At 37.0% G+C, this 15,754-nt stretch overlaps 4 protein-coding genes across 5 annotated transcripts; 3 read left to right on the plus strand and 1 right to left on the minus strand.

Annotated features, from left to right (window-relative positions):
* Nucleotides 1-4,696: 4,696 nt before the first annotated feature.
* Nucleotides 4,697-6,237, plus strand: LOC126595069 (NAC domain-containing protein 1-like). 2 transcript variants are annotated; one of them, XM_050261403.1, is made up of 3 exons: nucleotides 4,697-5,021; nucleotides 5,299-5,582; nucleotides 5,705-5,798. In XM_050261403.1, exons 1-3 carry the CDS (start codon nucleotides 4,856-4,858, stop codon nucleotides 5,762-5,764), a joined length of 510 nt encoding a protein of 169 aa, XP_050117360.1. In that variant the 5' UTR covers nucleotides 4,697-4,855; the 3' UTR covers nucleotides 5,765-5,798. The 2 variants fall into 2 exon arrangements, with proteins under 2 accessions (XP_050117360.1, XP_050117359.1); XM_050261402.1 differs by having other exon boundaries at nucleotides 4,698-5,021; nucleotides 5,682-6,237.
* A 1,547-nt stretch (nucleotides 6,238-7,784) lies between these two features.
* On the plus strand, nucleotides 7,785-9,971 carry LOC126595070 (cytochrome P450 704B1). The gene is made up of 6 exons (XM_050261404.1): nucleotides 7,785-8,212; nucleotides 8,313-8,528; nucleotides 8,631-8,927; nucleotides 9,005-9,391; nucleotides 9,460-9,660; nucleotides 9,746-9,971. The coding sequence occupies exons 1-6, from the start codon at nucleotides 7,895-7,897 to the stop codon at nucleotides 9,920-9,922; spliced, it is 1,596 nt and encodes a 531-aa protein (XP_050117361.1). The 5' UTR covers nucleotides 7,785-7,894; the 3' UTR covers nucleotides 9,923-9,971.
* A 101-nt stretch (nucleotides 9,972-10,072) lies between these two features.
* LOC126595071 (2-hydroxy-palmitic acid dioxygenase mpo1-like) lies at nucleotides 10,073-11,368 on the minus strand. The gene is made up of 4 exons (XM_050261405.1): nucleotides 10,890-11,368; nucleotides 10,570-10,632; nucleotides 10,406-10,477; nucleotides 10,073-10,321 (listed from the first exon to the last, which is right to left on the minus strand). Exons 1-4 carry the CDS (start codon nucleotides 11,223-11,225, stop codon nucleotides 10,205-10,207), a joined length of 588 nt encoding a protein of 195 aa, XP_050117362.1. The 5' UTR covers nucleotides 11,226-11,368; the 3' UTR covers nucleotides 10,073-10,204.
* Nucleotides 11,369-13,483: 2,115 nt separating this feature from the next.
* Nucleotides 13,484-14,438, plus strand: LOC126595072 (photosynthetic NDH subunit of lumenal location 2, chloroplastic-like). The gene is made up of 2 exons (XM_050261406.1): nucleotides 13,484-14,072; nucleotides 14,166-14,438. The coding sequence occupies exons 1-2, from the start codon at nucleotides 13,563-13,565 to the stop codon at nucleotides 14,262-14,264; spliced, it is 609 nt and encodes a 202-aa protein (XP_050117363.1). The 5' UTR covers nucleotides 13,484-13,562; the 3' UTR covers nucleotides 14,265-14,438.
* The last annotated feature ends 1,316 nt before the right edge of the window (nucleotides 14,439-15,754 follow it).

Raw genomic sequence — 15,754 nt, forward strand, 5'->3', positions numbered from 1 at the left:
GAAAATGCTTTTAAAATAATTAAAAATATTTTTAACGAAGTTGATTTTAGATTTTAAAAGTACTTTAAGTAATTTTTGAAAGAAGAATCAGATATGTGATTCTCGCAAAAAAGATCTTCAAATGTTTTTCCAAGATCCACTTGGATTATTACTAAAGATTAGCTTTAAAAACATTTTCACCAAAACCTTTTCAGTCAACTTAAAAGCACTCTCCACACAAATAATTAAAAAGTATACACTACAACGTGAGATTCTGTATTTGAACTCTCCTCCATTTATATGACTTGTCTTGAAAAAAGCTTGCTCTATTTCTTCGTATGGTCGTCTAACGATAATCACGTTAGTGATCTTAAAACCAAAAGTTAAAAATCCAATACTGATCTAAGAAGTGGTTCCAAACTAATCTGAAATCTGGGTCCCTTGATCCTGACTTGTGTTGTTAATGCAAACCCATATGCGTATGTGTATTACACAAGTGCACAAATGGGGTGCAAGTGTAACAAGTCAAGAGAATAGTTCAACGGTTGGCTTTGTGATTGTGTTCCACTACTAAGGAATAAGGAGGTTTCATGATGGAGAACAAAGTCTCGTATCGGAAACTTCACAAGATAAATTATAATTTATATTGCATAGTTTTACTCTTAATTGCACCGATGCCTTTTGCGATAACACATGACGAAATGTCAGGCTAATGCAACTAGTACAATTAGTAGAGCATTGGCCCCAAGTGCTTTGCGAAAACATTTATATTATGGGATAGGCGCGAGCGCACTTTATTTGTTCTCTAAGTTGGTGACTCCTCCTGACGTTTTTTATTACAAAATGCTTAACAGAATCTTAAACGTTTTGGATAAACCTATATCCCAAAATTTATGGAGCTTAATTATGCTTATGGCTAGATTACAAAACGGATGTGACATGCCTCGTCAAAAGTCATTAGCCACCAACCAAAGAAAACTAATGGGAGACCAATAGTTTATTCAAGCTTTAGTTGCATATGCCATGCACAAGCCATGGCTTAATTACCTCGACAAACGTAACCCCCACAACACTTGTTTAGTATATTATCTATATACTAAAATCCAGTTCAAAAAACACTGTTCACCAGCACTAAATGACGAAAATGAAGCTCAACAAACTGCACGCCCCAGTTGTTTCTCCTCCTTGGCACAGTAAAATGACGCCTTTGTTCATGTTGGCCACAAGTCCATCGTCATCCAAGCGTCTGCTTCGACTACATCTTCTCGATTTTTCCTTCCGTTTCTACTTCTCTCTCACAAATCTCTGCTTTTTATCGCTCCCAAATCTAACGTTCTATCTCCCACGAAATGTATATTATATATATATATATATATATATATATATATATATATATACATATCATATCCTGATTTACTTCATTTAAGTTCATTACGAACGAGCTCTTATTATATTAATATCTATTTTTTTCAATGTTAACAATGTCTCATGATCGAAATCATCATCCCATCTACGCTAATAATTCTTGGATTGTAAAAACTTGATACAACGTTACGTTTTTATGACGATGGTTGCAAATCTCACATCTACAAAATGACAAAATAAATGGCAATATATAATACCTATTTTTATTCTCAATACCACTTATACCTTTTGAATAATTGGAGTTACACGTGCCTCTAATATTATCAATACAAAAAAATATACATAGAGGATTATGATGCCAACTAATCATGATTATGATTGCTAAGTTCTCATTAGTCATTATTTTACTCATAATAATAGAATCCACCTGGCACCTACTACTCCCTTGCATGCTTGATGGAAACGAGCCAAAATAGACTATTTAATTTATCTCGTTGAAATGCTCATGAGATTAGCTCAAACATTCCTGCCACGTGGTCAGTTTAACGTTTATCTTAAGAAACCAAACGAGCCGTTCACGTGACATTTAAAAATACCTATGTACATATGTTTGAGAAAATTGTAGCAAGCAATGTTCTTGCAATTTTAATCCAATTAAAGTAATAAGCTTAACTAAAAATGCATGATAGTTGGTTTCTTAACTCATCAAAACGTACAAGTATAGTCTTTTTTGTCAAATCCGTTATAATTTTTATCGAAATGAGTCACGTATCACGCACGCGAGGCTAAATGAAGGAGCAATATGGGAAACTAAATGAGAAAAATTGAAGAAATAGTTCCTCAATTTTAACTTAATTGAAGCAATAATCCCTCAACTTTAACTTAATTCTACCAATAGTCCTTCCATCATCTCTCATTTTGACAAATGTTCTAAAAGAATTTATAAAAAAAAACCATAACTACACATTTAAATGAATCAAAAGACCACTAATCAAGAATTTAAAGTTAAAGAATCATAGCCACAATTTTCATTCAGATGCTAAGAGACTCCGAAATAATAGATCTTAATTTTTATATTCCTATATTTTAATAATATCCAAAGTAGAATACTCGTGAAAGTGTCATCAAGGGAACTAGATCCTCCGACCTAAAGGAACGGAGTCTACTCATCAAATAATCCAGACTATTAAAATTTGATCAAACGGCTCTAAACAGGAGGTCTTTTAAAAGTTATAATAATTATAGCCGTTAAATCAAATTTCAATGATCAAAATCATTTGATCATTAGGCTTAGTTCCTTTGAGTCAAGAGAGGATCCGGTTACGTCTTCAAGAATAATAGTAAATCTTAATGTGCATCCATGGTCCCCACTGACGACATGCTAGATGAGCACCACAAGTAAACCCGCCTACAATTCTACCCTAGTGCTTATCCTTTCCTACCCTTTGTTGGGAGAGGACACGCGTCAGCTAACTAAACGGGAAAGATAGCTACCTCAGCCTACCTTGTAGACTAAGCTCCGGCAATTACTCGGGTAGGAATAACCTCCTTACTCGCTCTTTACCTAATTTTCTCTTCTTTGTTTTTATCAAACAAAAAATTTGTTGGATTAAATGTTAAATTATGTAATAGCAGGTTTCGAACCCAAGTCGAAATGAAATAATAACACTCATTTTTACCACTGCGATGGATAACCACTTGCCTCTCTACCCAATTATCTCAATTCTCTATTTTCCACAGTATTGGGATTTAGTGGAAGTTGAATAATGTTGAATTAATTAAAAATTAAATTTGATAGTTTTGTATTGCAAGTGTGGTCAATCACGTATGTATTAATAATAAATTATTGTTTTAATCACGTGTCAATTCCAAGGTAATTTTGACTGATTTTTCGTATACGTAAAAAATTACTGTTATACTGTTTGTCCAGATGTGGTGAATGATCGTATTAAATATGTGAATTGATGTACACATCAATAACATTTTATTAAAAATTGGTTATGTAAATTTGACTTATTATTCTAAACATATATTATTGTATGCCGACTCAATTAGTATGCTTTAAATACTTACTAAATTATATTTACTAAGTCACCATACACTTACGTTAACGTATACTTACTAGAGTTTTACTTACTTGACTTATTATTTATTTCTTTCACACGGAATAAGAAGAGGAACAATAAAAAAAAGTGTTGAGCAGGTTTTAGCCATCACTAGAAAACAAATTGAGTCGTAGAAAGCAAAGTAAGAGACCGAGATTATAGATTTATCAAGAAAAATTCTTACGAAGTTTTGTCATAGCATCTATAACGGCCTCCAATTTAAGCAGACGAAATAATCAATGTTTTCAGGTGTACAAATTGGTATAATTCAAAGATTCTATTTTCATTTTGTCAAATTCAAAGATTCTAATTATTTGACCATTTACTACCTATGAAAATACTTTTCTTTTTACAAACGCGATATTAATCTTTAACTTAATATGTGAAGGAGCGATTCGGAATTGATTACACATACGAGTAACGCATCTGTTTTAACTAATATAACTACACACGCATCTGATTGTTTATGAAAATGATTTTTCCATATTCATTTTATTAGGTTTAAAATGATAGTAGACTAAGTCAATATACTATAAAAAAAAATTGGAAAAAAAATATACTATGAATTTTCTCTTGAAAATTTTCACACCATTTATCAAAAGTACTAGCAACTTCCCTCTTTCATGTATATATAATGTGAAAGAGTTACGAGAAAATTTTCAGTATGCTTAAATTTCGAAAGGATACACAATATATTATCATAAATTTAGTGGAAAGTTTTCTTTCTAGTGTTTCTCAAATTGCATAATTATATGCAATATAGCACTATTTGTCCAGACATGCCAAAAAATCTTTTGACCATTACAAAGAATATTCCCAATAGAATAATGCTATCTGGATAAAGTTTGTGACAAGTGCAAGGAACCTTGGACAAAAGCCAAATTATTGGACAGCATCAAAGCTGTGTTTGGTTTACTTGCACGAGTACGCTTTCCACATTGGAGATGGATTGACTGTTTTCTTATTTTCATACTCTTCTCATCTTTTTTTGTTTTGTGTGATCACGGGTAAGCTACGTTAACATTTTATATTTCTATTATTTTTTGTTTTATCATTTTTATAAAAAAATTAATATAAAATATTGACGTGGCTTAACTGTGACCACACAAACAGGAAGGGATGGAAGGCAGACCATCCAACTCCTTCCGCGTTCGATTCCTAGGTAGCCAAAGTCAAATGATTAACCAATCAGAGCCACGGGACGCAGGCAAAACGACAAACACAATCAACCATAAAAGGAGCAACCCTCTCCGTTCAAACATTTCAAACGCCTTCATTTCCTTTCTACTCCTGTAACCCTAGAACCTCATCCACCAGCAGCAAAACAGTTTCAAAATTCTTAATCTTTGTCTTTGTGTCTTTGTCTTTTTTATTTATTTGATTATTTTTCTGAGGGTGGTCCAAAAATGGAGGCAAAACGAAGCTCTGACCTTCCCCCTGGTTTTAGATTCCACCCAACTGATGAGGAACTCATCGTTTTTTACCTAAAAAACCAAGCCTCCTCAAGGCCCTGCCCTGTGTCCATCATCCCAGAGGTTGATATTTACAAGTTTGACCCGTGGGAGTTGCCTGGTTAGTATCGTAATTTAGACGTCCAAAGCGGAGAAGGACTTACCTACACGCTCGGGATGTCACTATGACAGTGATGTCACTATGACAATATCTGAGTCCAATCGTGCGCACTGCATGCCAGAAAAGTTATGTCGTATGATAGTGCGCGATTGACTTAAGATACCACTACAGTGACATCCCGAGCCTAGGCGAGTTTCTCTCGGCCAAAGGGGCCTTTAGAGAAATTGCTTACCCTGATTTTTATTGATCGTAACTTGGTATTGTTTATGATGTTCAGAGAAGGCAGAGTTTGGAGAAAACGAATGGTACTTCTTCACCCCGAGAGACCGAAAGTACCCGAACGGGGTACGCCCGAATCGGGCAACCGTATCGGGTTACTGGAAAGCCACGGGAACAGACAAGGCGATTTACAGCGAGTCCAAGTACGTGGGGGTGAAGAAAGCTCTCGTGTTTTACCAGGGCAGGCCGCCAAAGGGGGTCAAGTCGGACTGGATTATGCACGAGTATCGCTTAAGCGACTCGCGAAAACAACAACCCAACAAGCACCTCGGGTCCATGAGAGTAAGCCACTTTGTCATCGTTCAGTCAGGCATTTTATCAAACACTTGACTGTAGTCTGACAATCGCTTCGTATTTCGCTTTGTATTTGTTGAATTTTAGCTGGATGATTGGGTCCTCTGCAGGATCTACAAAAAAAAGCATCCGGGCAAAGCTTATCTGGATCAAAAAGTGGAAGAAGATAAAAAAATTGAGATGAGAACACCAGAAACGGCGAAAGCCAATGAGGAACAAGTGATGTTGAAATTTCCACGGGCCTGTTCGATAACTAGCTTACTGGACATGGACTACTTGGGCCCGATCTCCCAACTTTTTAGTGACAATATTTCTGGATACGATTTTCAGACCAGCATGGCCGGCGCAGGAGCCGGCCAGGCTCAAATGTTTCAGTTCGGTGAAGTGCCGAATTACCAAAACACGACGGACTCCGGAAAATTCCAAGTGACGTCGGCTCAGACTAGCGTTTTTAACCACCAACCGTGGTTTGGACCGTAATTAAACGATGAAAATTTGGGTGTTTTAGATGGGAAATTAAGGTGGGAAATTAAGGTGGGAAATTAGGGTGTTAAAAAGAATGTTGTAATAAAATGGTGGGTTGTGAGAGGAGTTGAATTATTTGAAACAAATTATGAAATGGATTTGAGCTGTTTAATTTGAATTCTCACAAAGAAGATGATTTTGGGTAATTTTAATTTTTACCCATATTCTAAATGGAGCACCATTTATTTACATCATAAGTAATAAGTATAATCAAGATAGAAATTAAGTATAATAATCATGGACATCAAACTCAAATCCTTTCACATATGAGAAATGCTAAGAAGACTCTCTCAAAGTGAAGCTCTTCATAAACTCTCTGCCGCCTCGGAGTTTAACGGCAATTTTCGTTATATCATGTTGTCAATCTTATCGATTTGGTAGATAATTCAATTTTACAATTGTTGATAGCAAAACGATATATCCATTATTTTTTGTCTCTCACGCACATTCAGGTTCCATTTTCACTATATTTTTGTTAATTTATTCAATTTAATAGTAAAAAATAAAGAAAATTATATATGTGAACGAGATAATTATCAACTTAGTTCCAACGACATAAGTTCTTTGTTATCTTCGATTCGATGCGCGAGACGTGAATAATAACGGTGAATAAGGTCGGCCAAAGAAAACGTGCAAAGCAATTTGGGATGACGTATACCACGGACTACGTGGGTCATGAAACACGCGCATGCATGGGTTGAAAGTGAAATGTTCGATGGGAGCTGGCTGCTGATGACGTTCGTCCTTTGACAACATCCTATTTAACAAGCCTGATCATTTTTTATTTTTTTTTACAAATAAAATTAGTGAATGTTATAACGTGAGTTTATAACTAAATAAGATATCAAGATAATTTGATTGTGTAATTGTGGCCGATCATGGTAAGTCACACACTAAACGCATGTTAACACACCCCGATTCGAAATATCTACTTAAATACTCAAATAAAGACATGTTGGCCGATATCTGAAAGATAACAAAATCATAAAATAATAGAAATAGGGAAAAGTACGAGTAAACTACAAAAGTAATTAAAGTAAAAGTGCGTATCTGAGTAAGGTTGAAATTGTGGTTCATGGTTTGTGGGGAGTTTGTGGTAGGGAAAGCAATGTGATTTAAGCACGTCTTCTCTCCGCTGCAGATCGAAGCTATGATAGCAAGGGGAAGGTGCAACTTTTGAGGTGGAAAAGGGTCTCCAAAATTTCTTTTTAATGCGATTCTCTCCGAATCGTTTCAGCATTACATGATAATTCTACAGTTCTACTAATATGTCTGCAGTTGGACATATTGTGGAAGACACCAAGGTTCATTTGCCCATACGCGCTGCCAAGCTAATGGTATCGCTCATCGTCTAGCTAAGTTTGCTCTCCAAATTGATGGTGTTCGGACTTGGTTTGTTGAACCTCCCACGAGACACATTATTACCATACGGATTAGCTTTAACAAAAAACACCATTTAATTAGTTTGAGATACTGTCACGGTCGCATCTCAGAAAAGTTCTCTCCTTTCTCACCTCAAGTCATGAATTTCAGCAAGCCCTTATAATAATTAAAAATCATGGTCGGAAAGAATTAGGTTAAGGGCACAAAAGAGGTGAAACTGAGCATGTAAAGATTGTTAACAAAGCCATAGCTAATTTCTCACTAATCCCCAAGTCCCAACCACTTAACTAGCTAATTAGCTATTTAAATCTTTAACTACTTCATCTTTGCCATTATAAATCAACCCCCCTAGCATTTCAACATTGCCCTCTGTGTGTGAGGCATCTGATGAAATGGAAGATCAAGAAAGTAACATTTTATTTGCTTTTTCTTCCCAAGATGGACTTTTCATGGTACTCTGCATGGTTTTGTCATGGATATTCATCCACAGATGGAGCCAGAGGAACAAAAAAGGCCCCAAAACATGGCCTCTCGTCGGAGCAGCGATCGAACAGTTCACCAACTACGACAGAATGCACGATTGGCTCGTCAAGTACCTCTCAGAGTCAAACTCCGTCGTCGTCCCAATGCCATTCACAACTTACACGTACATTGCAGATCCTGCAAATGTAGAACATGTCCTCAAGACCAACTTTGCAAACTACCCTAAGGTGATATTTCTTCGGCGCCGTTACTAATTGTGTTGATTTGGTTGGTTCTTGTTTTTGTTTAATTTCGTGTTGATCTCCGGCGCTTTTTGTGAATTTTAAGGGTGAAGTGTATCGTTCGTACATGGAAGTACTGCTCGGAGATGGGATCTTCAATGTGGATGGAGGTCTTTGGAGGAAACAGAGAAAGACTGCAAGCTTTGAATTTGCGTCCAAGAATTTGAGGGATTTCAGCACTGTGGTTTTCAGAGATTACAGCCTCAAGCTCCATTCGATTCTCAGCCGAGCGTCTTTTCAAGGCCAACAAGTCGATATGCAGGTGTAAACACCTTCGTTACAGCGTCCGCATTGTCTGTCGTCTTGATAGAGATGGTTTTACTTCGTTGGCGGTGTTAGAAATGAATGTGTTTTCTTTGTGCAGGAACTGCTGATGAGGATGACTTTGGACTCCATCTGCAAGGTGGGATTCGGTGTGGAAATTGGAACTCTGGCTCCCAATCTGCCGGACAATCACTTTACCAAGGCCTTTGACACTGCAAACATCATCGTGACGCTTCGATTTATCGATCCGCTGTGGAGAATAAAGAGATATTTGAATGTGGGTTCAGAAGCTTTACTTGACAAGAGCATTAAAACCATTGATGATTTTACATACTCTGTTATTCGAAGAAGGAAAGCAGAGATCAAAGAAACTCAGCAGAGTTCTGAAAACAACAAGGTAACACGAAACGTTACTTTTTGTTTGCAGCATGAAGAAAACAGATTCATAATCCGAATAACCTAATTTGTGATCAGATGAAGCATGATTTACTGTCGAGATTCATCGAGTTAGGCAAAGACTCGGAAAGCGATTTAACCGACAAAAGCCTGAGAGACGTTGTTCTCAACTTTGTAATCGCCGGGCGGGACACAACAGCAACTACTCTCTCATGGGCCATATACATGGTAATGACTCACCCCCATGTAGCTGAGAAGCTCTATTCCGAGCTGAAAACTTTTGAAGAAGATCAAGCAAGAGAAGAGAAGGTTTCGTTGCTCCCGTATGACACAGAGAACCTTGAATTATTCAATCGAAGAGTTGCACAATTTGCAGGACTGCTGAGTTACGACTCGCTGGGGAAACTGTATTATTTGCATGCTGTTATTACAGAAACGCTTCGTCTGTACCCTGCAGTCCCTCAGGTATGCATCATACCTAACTAAAACGTTGATGTCGATATTGTTGCTCTAAGTAATCTACATGGCTGCAGGATCCTAAAGGCATCTTGGAGGATGATGTTCTACCAGATGGAACCAAAGTCAAAGCAGGAGGAATGGTGACTTATGTTCCCTACTCAATGGGTAGAATGGAGTACAATTGGGGACCTGATGCAGCTTCGTTTAAGCCCGAGAGATGGCTCAAAGAGGGTTTCTTCCAAAATGCATCGCCATTCAAGTTCACCGCATTTCAGGTTAGTTAACCTAGCAATCTTAGCCGTATATTCATTCTAAAGTCCAGGTCATAAACATAAACACTTGATTACCTCTGATTTGCAGGCAGGACCAAGAATTTGCCTAGGGAAGGACTCTGCATACCTCCAAATGAAGATGGCCCTGGCCATTCTGTGCAGATTTTACACCTTCACTTTGGTCCCCGGGCATCCAGTTCAATACCGGATGATGACAATTCTGTCAATGGCGCATGGCTTGAAGCTTACCATAGCCAGGCGCTAATCATCTGTGTCAAAGATAATTAAAAGCAGATTAAGAGTCTTCTCGTATATATCGAAGCTTTTTAGACACGCAACAGCCAAAAGGGAGAACTTAATTTTATTTGAATACACGATGTCGCAACTGACATAAATAGCTTCCCATTACATGTCCTTCTCAAAAGTTCATGTGCTATATTTATCTCAAAGCTTCCAAGTCACATGTTTACACTATATACCAGATAAAAACTTTCAAATTACTTTAACCACTCCCAGATATTACAGTGAAAGTAAATCCAATTACAGATTAGGATATCAGTTTCTTCTTCTTCTCTTGCCATTCACTGATTTCAGCATCAATCTTTGCCTGAACAATTGCTTGAAACCCGGGGTAGGGCTCGTAGCCGAAGAACATTTGCAGAGCCTGAAGCAACAAGAAAACACACTAATCATGATTATGCCAAATCAGAAAATTACCACAGAAATTAAAAAAAACCATCAAAATTACCTCTAACAGAACAAAGAAGGGAGCCATTATAAAGGCCTGTGCAAGATTGTCCAACAAAGCTGGTGCCCTTTTCTGCAGATAACATAACATTTCAAGAGTATAAATGCAACAAGGAAGATATGAAGTCACAAATGGAACTAGGGAAAATAAAACAAATTTAATACCTCAAAGGCCCCATGGCCAATAAATTGTCCAGTCCAACACACTATCTGAGTCACCAGAACAACCTGAAAATTCACTCAGGTCAAATTTACAGCTAAAGGAGCAATCAATTTATTGAATTCTAAAGAAAAATCTTCACAAAAAAGTATCTGATTTCACAAAAAAAACGAAACCAAGATCAAATTTCTTGATAAAAACTAAGAATAACTCCAAATTACTGAACTTCAAAGGAAAAAAATTCAAAAAATAAGTACTAGTTCCACAAATAAACAAAACCATGATCAAATATTTCATAAAAATTAATAACAACTCCAGAAATTACCTTCCAAGAGATGGAAAATCCGAGTAGGGTCCCAAGGAAACAACTACCAACCCAGCAAATTACACAGAGCAGAGCACCCAAGGAGCCAGCTTTTGCGTCCAAACAGATGTAAAACACCGAATAGATTATAGTCAACAGCAAGCCGATGTTGAAAGGAATAACGACGTCGTTAACCGCAAAACTGAGCAGCGAGGGCGTGAAGTAGAGGATGAGCAGAGAGGTGAAAAGGATTGGCCAGACGAAGAGCATGTGAATCGCTATGTTGACTGGGTTGCCGTGGTAAGCTCCGTAGAAAGCAAAGTGCTTTTCGAGATCGAACAGGCCGGTCTTCCCCATTAAAAAATTTTCCGAGAAAATTAGGACTTCTTGTTGCGAATTTTCTGGGGAAAATTTTTATAGGTGAAGGGTGATGGCGATTTCTTTGGCTCGTTAAGAAGGAAAAGTATAGGTTTGGGGTTTTGATGTTGTTAGATAAAATTGACCCGAACCTGCTATTCATTTGTAACATCATCTTAGGTTTGCGGTTACTTTTGTCACAGACGCACAGTTACATCGTTGTTGGTTAGGGATACACTCATAATAATGTGTATTTACTTAAGGTTATATCTTAGGTTCATGCATGATATAAAATATTGATGATATCGGAAATATCGGTAGTAAAAAAATATGGAAATTTTGATGGAAATATCGGGATATTATCGATATCGATAAAAATTGAATAAAAACCACGGAAATTGTAAGAAAAACTTGAAATTTTTTATTGAAACTTTGGATAATGTTTATTTAGTTAATTATCTATTAGTTTATAAAAAAAAATTAGAAAGAAATGCATTACATGATGGATTTAATTGATTTAAGTTGATTATACAGCGAGCTGGCAAACACTATAAGTGTAGAAAATATGTAGTAATTAATGAAAAAAAGATTAAACACACCATAATCATTTATATATAATGATTTACTACAATATTTACACTTTATACATTGCATGGTAAGATACATGAGTGATTTAGTACCACATAAAGTTCCTATGAGGTTCAAAATTTTCACTATCTTCATCATCTCTATGTGTAGAGTAAGTTTATTGTGAAGAGTATTCATCAAATGATAAATCCCCAAAATAGTTTTGCATGTAATTGCTAATATGCCACTCATATAAATATAAATATTTTAGCATATTATCACTAAAACATAAGTGATATATGGTGGTTACGGTGTTGGAGGAGTAAAATGGGAAGGGTTCAAATCCCCTTTGTGTTTGCTTTCCTCCCTTTTTTCCCTTTTTTTTTTCTTCTTTGTCTTTTTTTTTTCCTTCCTTTACATCGATATTTTCGATATTTTAGCGATATTACACCGATATTTTGACAAAAAATTGCTGAATTTATTTCTTCTTTTTTTTTCCTTCCTTTACATCGATATTTTCAATATTTTAGCGATATTACACTGATATTTTGACAAAATATTGCTGAAGTGTGAGCGAAATTATCGATATTCATATTTTCCGATATTATTGTCGATATTTGTACGATATGTAAATGGATATGTTCCGAAATATCCGTGATTCGAAAAAATCGAAATATCCTCGATATTTCGTTGATATTATCGATATTTCAGACTATGGGTTCATGGCATAACAATGATGTCATCGACTCATAGACTCACAGTTTGGTAGTAATGTGAGTTGATAACCCTATATAGTTGTGTGATCGTTATTGTCAAAAATTCCATAATGTGATTTTCACTCTCATTTTTCATCGATGCTCCACCAGATGAGTTTAGAAATTGAATAAATAAAAAAAGAACCGAGAGACAAAACAAGAAGATAATGCATAATGAAAAAGTAAGAGTGTGAAAGTTACTGTCTAAACTTTTCTTCTAATTTGGTCGATTAATAAGAAGTTCTAGAGTACGATTGACCGGGCCACCTCAGATTTACAAGCAACACACAAATACGTCTCACCATCCTTTGCATACTGGCCCCGACCCTCTCTAATTTTTTGTTGTGTGTTTTAATTGAACCACCGTGTGATCCAAGACGAGTATGCTTAAAACGAGGTCTGACACACCAAGTGTCATAATACAAGTGGTTAAAATTTTTTTTTAGTATCGAATAATTGATTTTGTAGTACTTCGTGTATCGAATTCTGCTAAAAAATCTCTCCTAATTTTGGAGAAATTTTTAATTGTGACGGGAATATGGTTGGTACACCACGTGTATTTAGTAGTGAGAAATTATATTTTTTAAGTTATTAACTTTTTAGCACACATATTCCACTATTGGTATAGTGACACGTGATGTATCACCTCGTGTTCCAGTCACATTGAAAAATCTCTCCTAGTTTTGGCCTGTCTTTCGACCATAACAAGATGGGGTGTGCTATCTACACACCCAAAATTACTTCTCACACACCCTTTGTTAATTTTTATTCGTTGATCTTCTTCAATTCATCCGATCTGGTGGTCGAAAATTAGAAAGGTATGTGAGAAGTAAAATGAGGTGTGTGGATATCACACCCTTAACAAGATAATGAATGCCACGTGGCAAGAAGGTAAGGTCCATGTTCGATTAACGAGCAACACGGTCAGCCACAGAAACCTACCCTGCAATCCACAAGTGAGTCCATCGCCATACTTTGATGAAAATTCGAACTTGTTCATATTTTCCCCAAAGCCATGGGCAGCTTCACTAACACCACCACATCCTTCCTCCAATTCCACATCGTCACCAAACCCCAAAATTTCCGCCACAAAATCTCACTCCCCGTAATCAGAGCATCCCTTCCAGGAGAAGAGCACGACCAAGAAAATAATGCCACGAGTCGAAGAAAAATTGTGACAACATTTTTGGTCACTACAATGGCGCTTGGGGCACATCAACACGGGGTTGCCACCCCGCTTGGACTAGCCGAAAATTGGGGCGTTCGTTCGTTTATAAGGGAACGTTTTTTCGAGCCTGGACTTTCTCCCGAAGATGCAGTGGCTAGGATTAGGCAGACCGCCGAAGGGCTACATAGCATGAGGGACATGTTGGAGGCCATGGCTTGGAGGTACGTCATATTTTACATTCGTCTAAAGTCGGCCTATCTTTCGCAAGACTTGAAAAATGCTGTGAATTTGGTGCCGGAAGCTCGCCGGAGTGAGTATGCTAAGACGGCCAATGAGTTGGTGGATAACATGGCAGAGGTAATGTTCAATCGGTTTATCATCTTGCAATGTTGCCTACACAAGTTTATCTTTCATCTGATTAATTACAATGTAATTATGTTTTTGCTGCAGCTTGATTATTATGTTCGAACGCCGAAGGTATACGAATCGTACTTGTACTACGAGAAGACATTGAAATCGATCGATGATTTGGTTGCGCTACTGGCATAGTTCTAGTGGCTCGGGTTAATATTCTGAGTGGCTTGGATTGAAACCCAATATGTTTGGGTAAATAATAAATATAGAAGTGCATGAACTGATGCAATTTTCGTAGATTTGTGATTACATTCATTTGGATTAGTTGTACAACTACATCATTGCAATTGAAAAAAAAAATTCAAGATATTGCAGATTGTAAGATGCAAAACCGCTCCAAATTTATGAATTGTAAATGAAGAAGTGATCAGTGACCAAATTTTTTTTTTGAGATTAATAAAACTGTCATTTTCATAAGGATTCGACGTGATCATGGAGTGCCGGCTGTCGACTACCTGACGCCCTCCCCCTCCTCCTTTATCCGGGCATGGTCACCAAAGTCAAAAATTAAGAACAGCCACCGCACAACCACCACCCGTAGCATACCGGCGACTCTACCTTATGGGCCATGTCTTGGAGAAACTCAGTCTGAATCCGGAGAATTATGTGGTTGTAGCACTTATCGATTTGTCTTACAAATTGGCTTTCATCAAAGCAGGCCAAAACTCTTGGACTTTCGCCGTTGACAACCGATCAATAGGTCGAATTGTTAACGTAATATTTTTCAAAATCCAAATCTACGTAGTTAGTATTCACGGAAGTATTTGTGTCACTGGATGTTTATTTGAGTGATAACCATTCACCGCCTCCAAAACTAAAGCTACTTACTCTGCGCTACCCGTCATGCAAACTGCGTCGTGCATATCTTGTGGAATCAACTAAGGGTGACCTCTTGCAAGTCCAGAGATTTTATGGCCCAAAGGAACCTGACATTACTCTCGGGACCTGCACGCTAAATGTCAGAAAACATTTTGGGTTGTGTGGTATCGTTTGATGGACTATGCTGCTAACTAGGTAGAAATCTGCTAAATTTGTTGCTATTTTCACGGTTTTCTTTTGGTTAATACAATACGTTGTTTTGATTTTCATATTGGTATGTCTAAATCCCTTGACAAAGTGTAAGTCTCTGCGACTTTCATTACAAGTACTGGTTTATGCGGTCGTTGTGTATTGGAAATTAATTATATTCTTCAACAGTATTTTACGATCCTCTTAGGCTAGTTGGTTAAAAATAGTATGTAAGCCCCTTCACGTATGAGATTGATCCCCTCCTGATTGATTATGGTCTAATCTCTAGATAGAATATGTATCGCCTTCGTGAAAGTTGTTCGCTTTAGTTTAGCTCTTTGGGGTTATTGCTTTTGTTACCGTGTTTAGATTCACATCTTGTAGACGTGTTTGAAGCCAAAAGATGATCTGGAAGCAACAGATTATGCATAACAAATGGATGCCAAGCTTTTTGAGATAAAGTTGCAATCTTTTTTTTCCAGAAGTGGTAATTGATGCATGTGATTCCGTTGAGGAAGAAAATACAGAACCATGAACGTCTCTGGTATACTCGCTCCTAAATCAATCAAGACCATGAAGGTTTTTGGGATTATTGAGAACTGCCCTGTGGTTATGAT

Source organism: Malus sylvestris, chromosome 13 (genome assembly GCF_916048215.2).
Source record: "Malus sylvestris chromosome 13, drMalSylv7.2, whole genome shotgun sequence".
NCBI classification, from domain to species: Eukaryota; Viridiplantae; Streptophyta; class Magnoliopsida; order Rosales; family Rosaceae; genus Malus; species Malus sylvestris.

Bases quoted from the DNA above. Each gene is read 5' to 3' on its own strand.
- LOC126595070 (XM_050261404.1), top strand. From the start codon at position 7,895: ATGGAAGATCAAGAAAGTAACATTTTATTTGCTTTTTCTTCCCAAGAT. The intron at 8,529-8,630 runs GTGTAAACACCT...TTCTTTGTGCAG, and splicing joins GCCAACAAGTCGATATGCAG to GAACTGCTGATGAGGATGAC. The intron at 8,928-9,004 runs GTAACACGAAAC...ATTTGTGATCAG, and splicing joins AGAGTTCTGAAAACAACAAG to ATGAAGCATGATTTACTGTC.
- LOC126595072 (XM_050261406.1), top strand. From the start codon at position 13,563: ATGGGCAGCTTCACTAACACCACCACATCCTTCCTCCAATTCCACATC. The intron at 14,073-14,165 runs GTAATGTTCAAT...TTTTTGCTGCAG, and splicing joins TGGTGGATAACATGGCAGAG to CTTGATTATTATGTTCGAAC.
- LOC126595069 (XM_050261402.1), top strand. From the start codon at position 4,856: ATGGAGGCAAAACGAAGCTCTGACCTTCCCCCTGGTTTTAGATTCCAC. The intron at 5,022-5,298 runs GTTAGTATCGTA...TATGATGTTCAG, and splicing joins TGACCCGTGGGAGTTGCCTG to AGAAGGCAGAGTTTGGAGAA. The intron at 5,583-5,681 runs GTAAGCCACTTT...GTTGAATTTTAG, and splicing joins AGCACCTCGGGTCCATGAGA to CTGGATGATTGGGTCCTCTG.
- LOC126595071 (XM_050261405.1), bottom strand. From the start codon at position 11,225: ATGGGGAAGACCGGCCTGTTCGATCTCGAAAAGCACTTTGCTTTCTAC. The intron at 10,633-10,889 runs GTAATTTCTGGA...GTGAATTTTCAG, and splicing joins GATTTTCCATCTCTTGGAAG to GTTGTTCTGGTGACTCAGAT. The intron at 10,478-10,569 runs GTATTAAATTTG...TGTTATCTGCAG, and splicing joins TTGGCCATGGGGCCTTTGAG to AAAAGGGCACCAGCTTTGTT.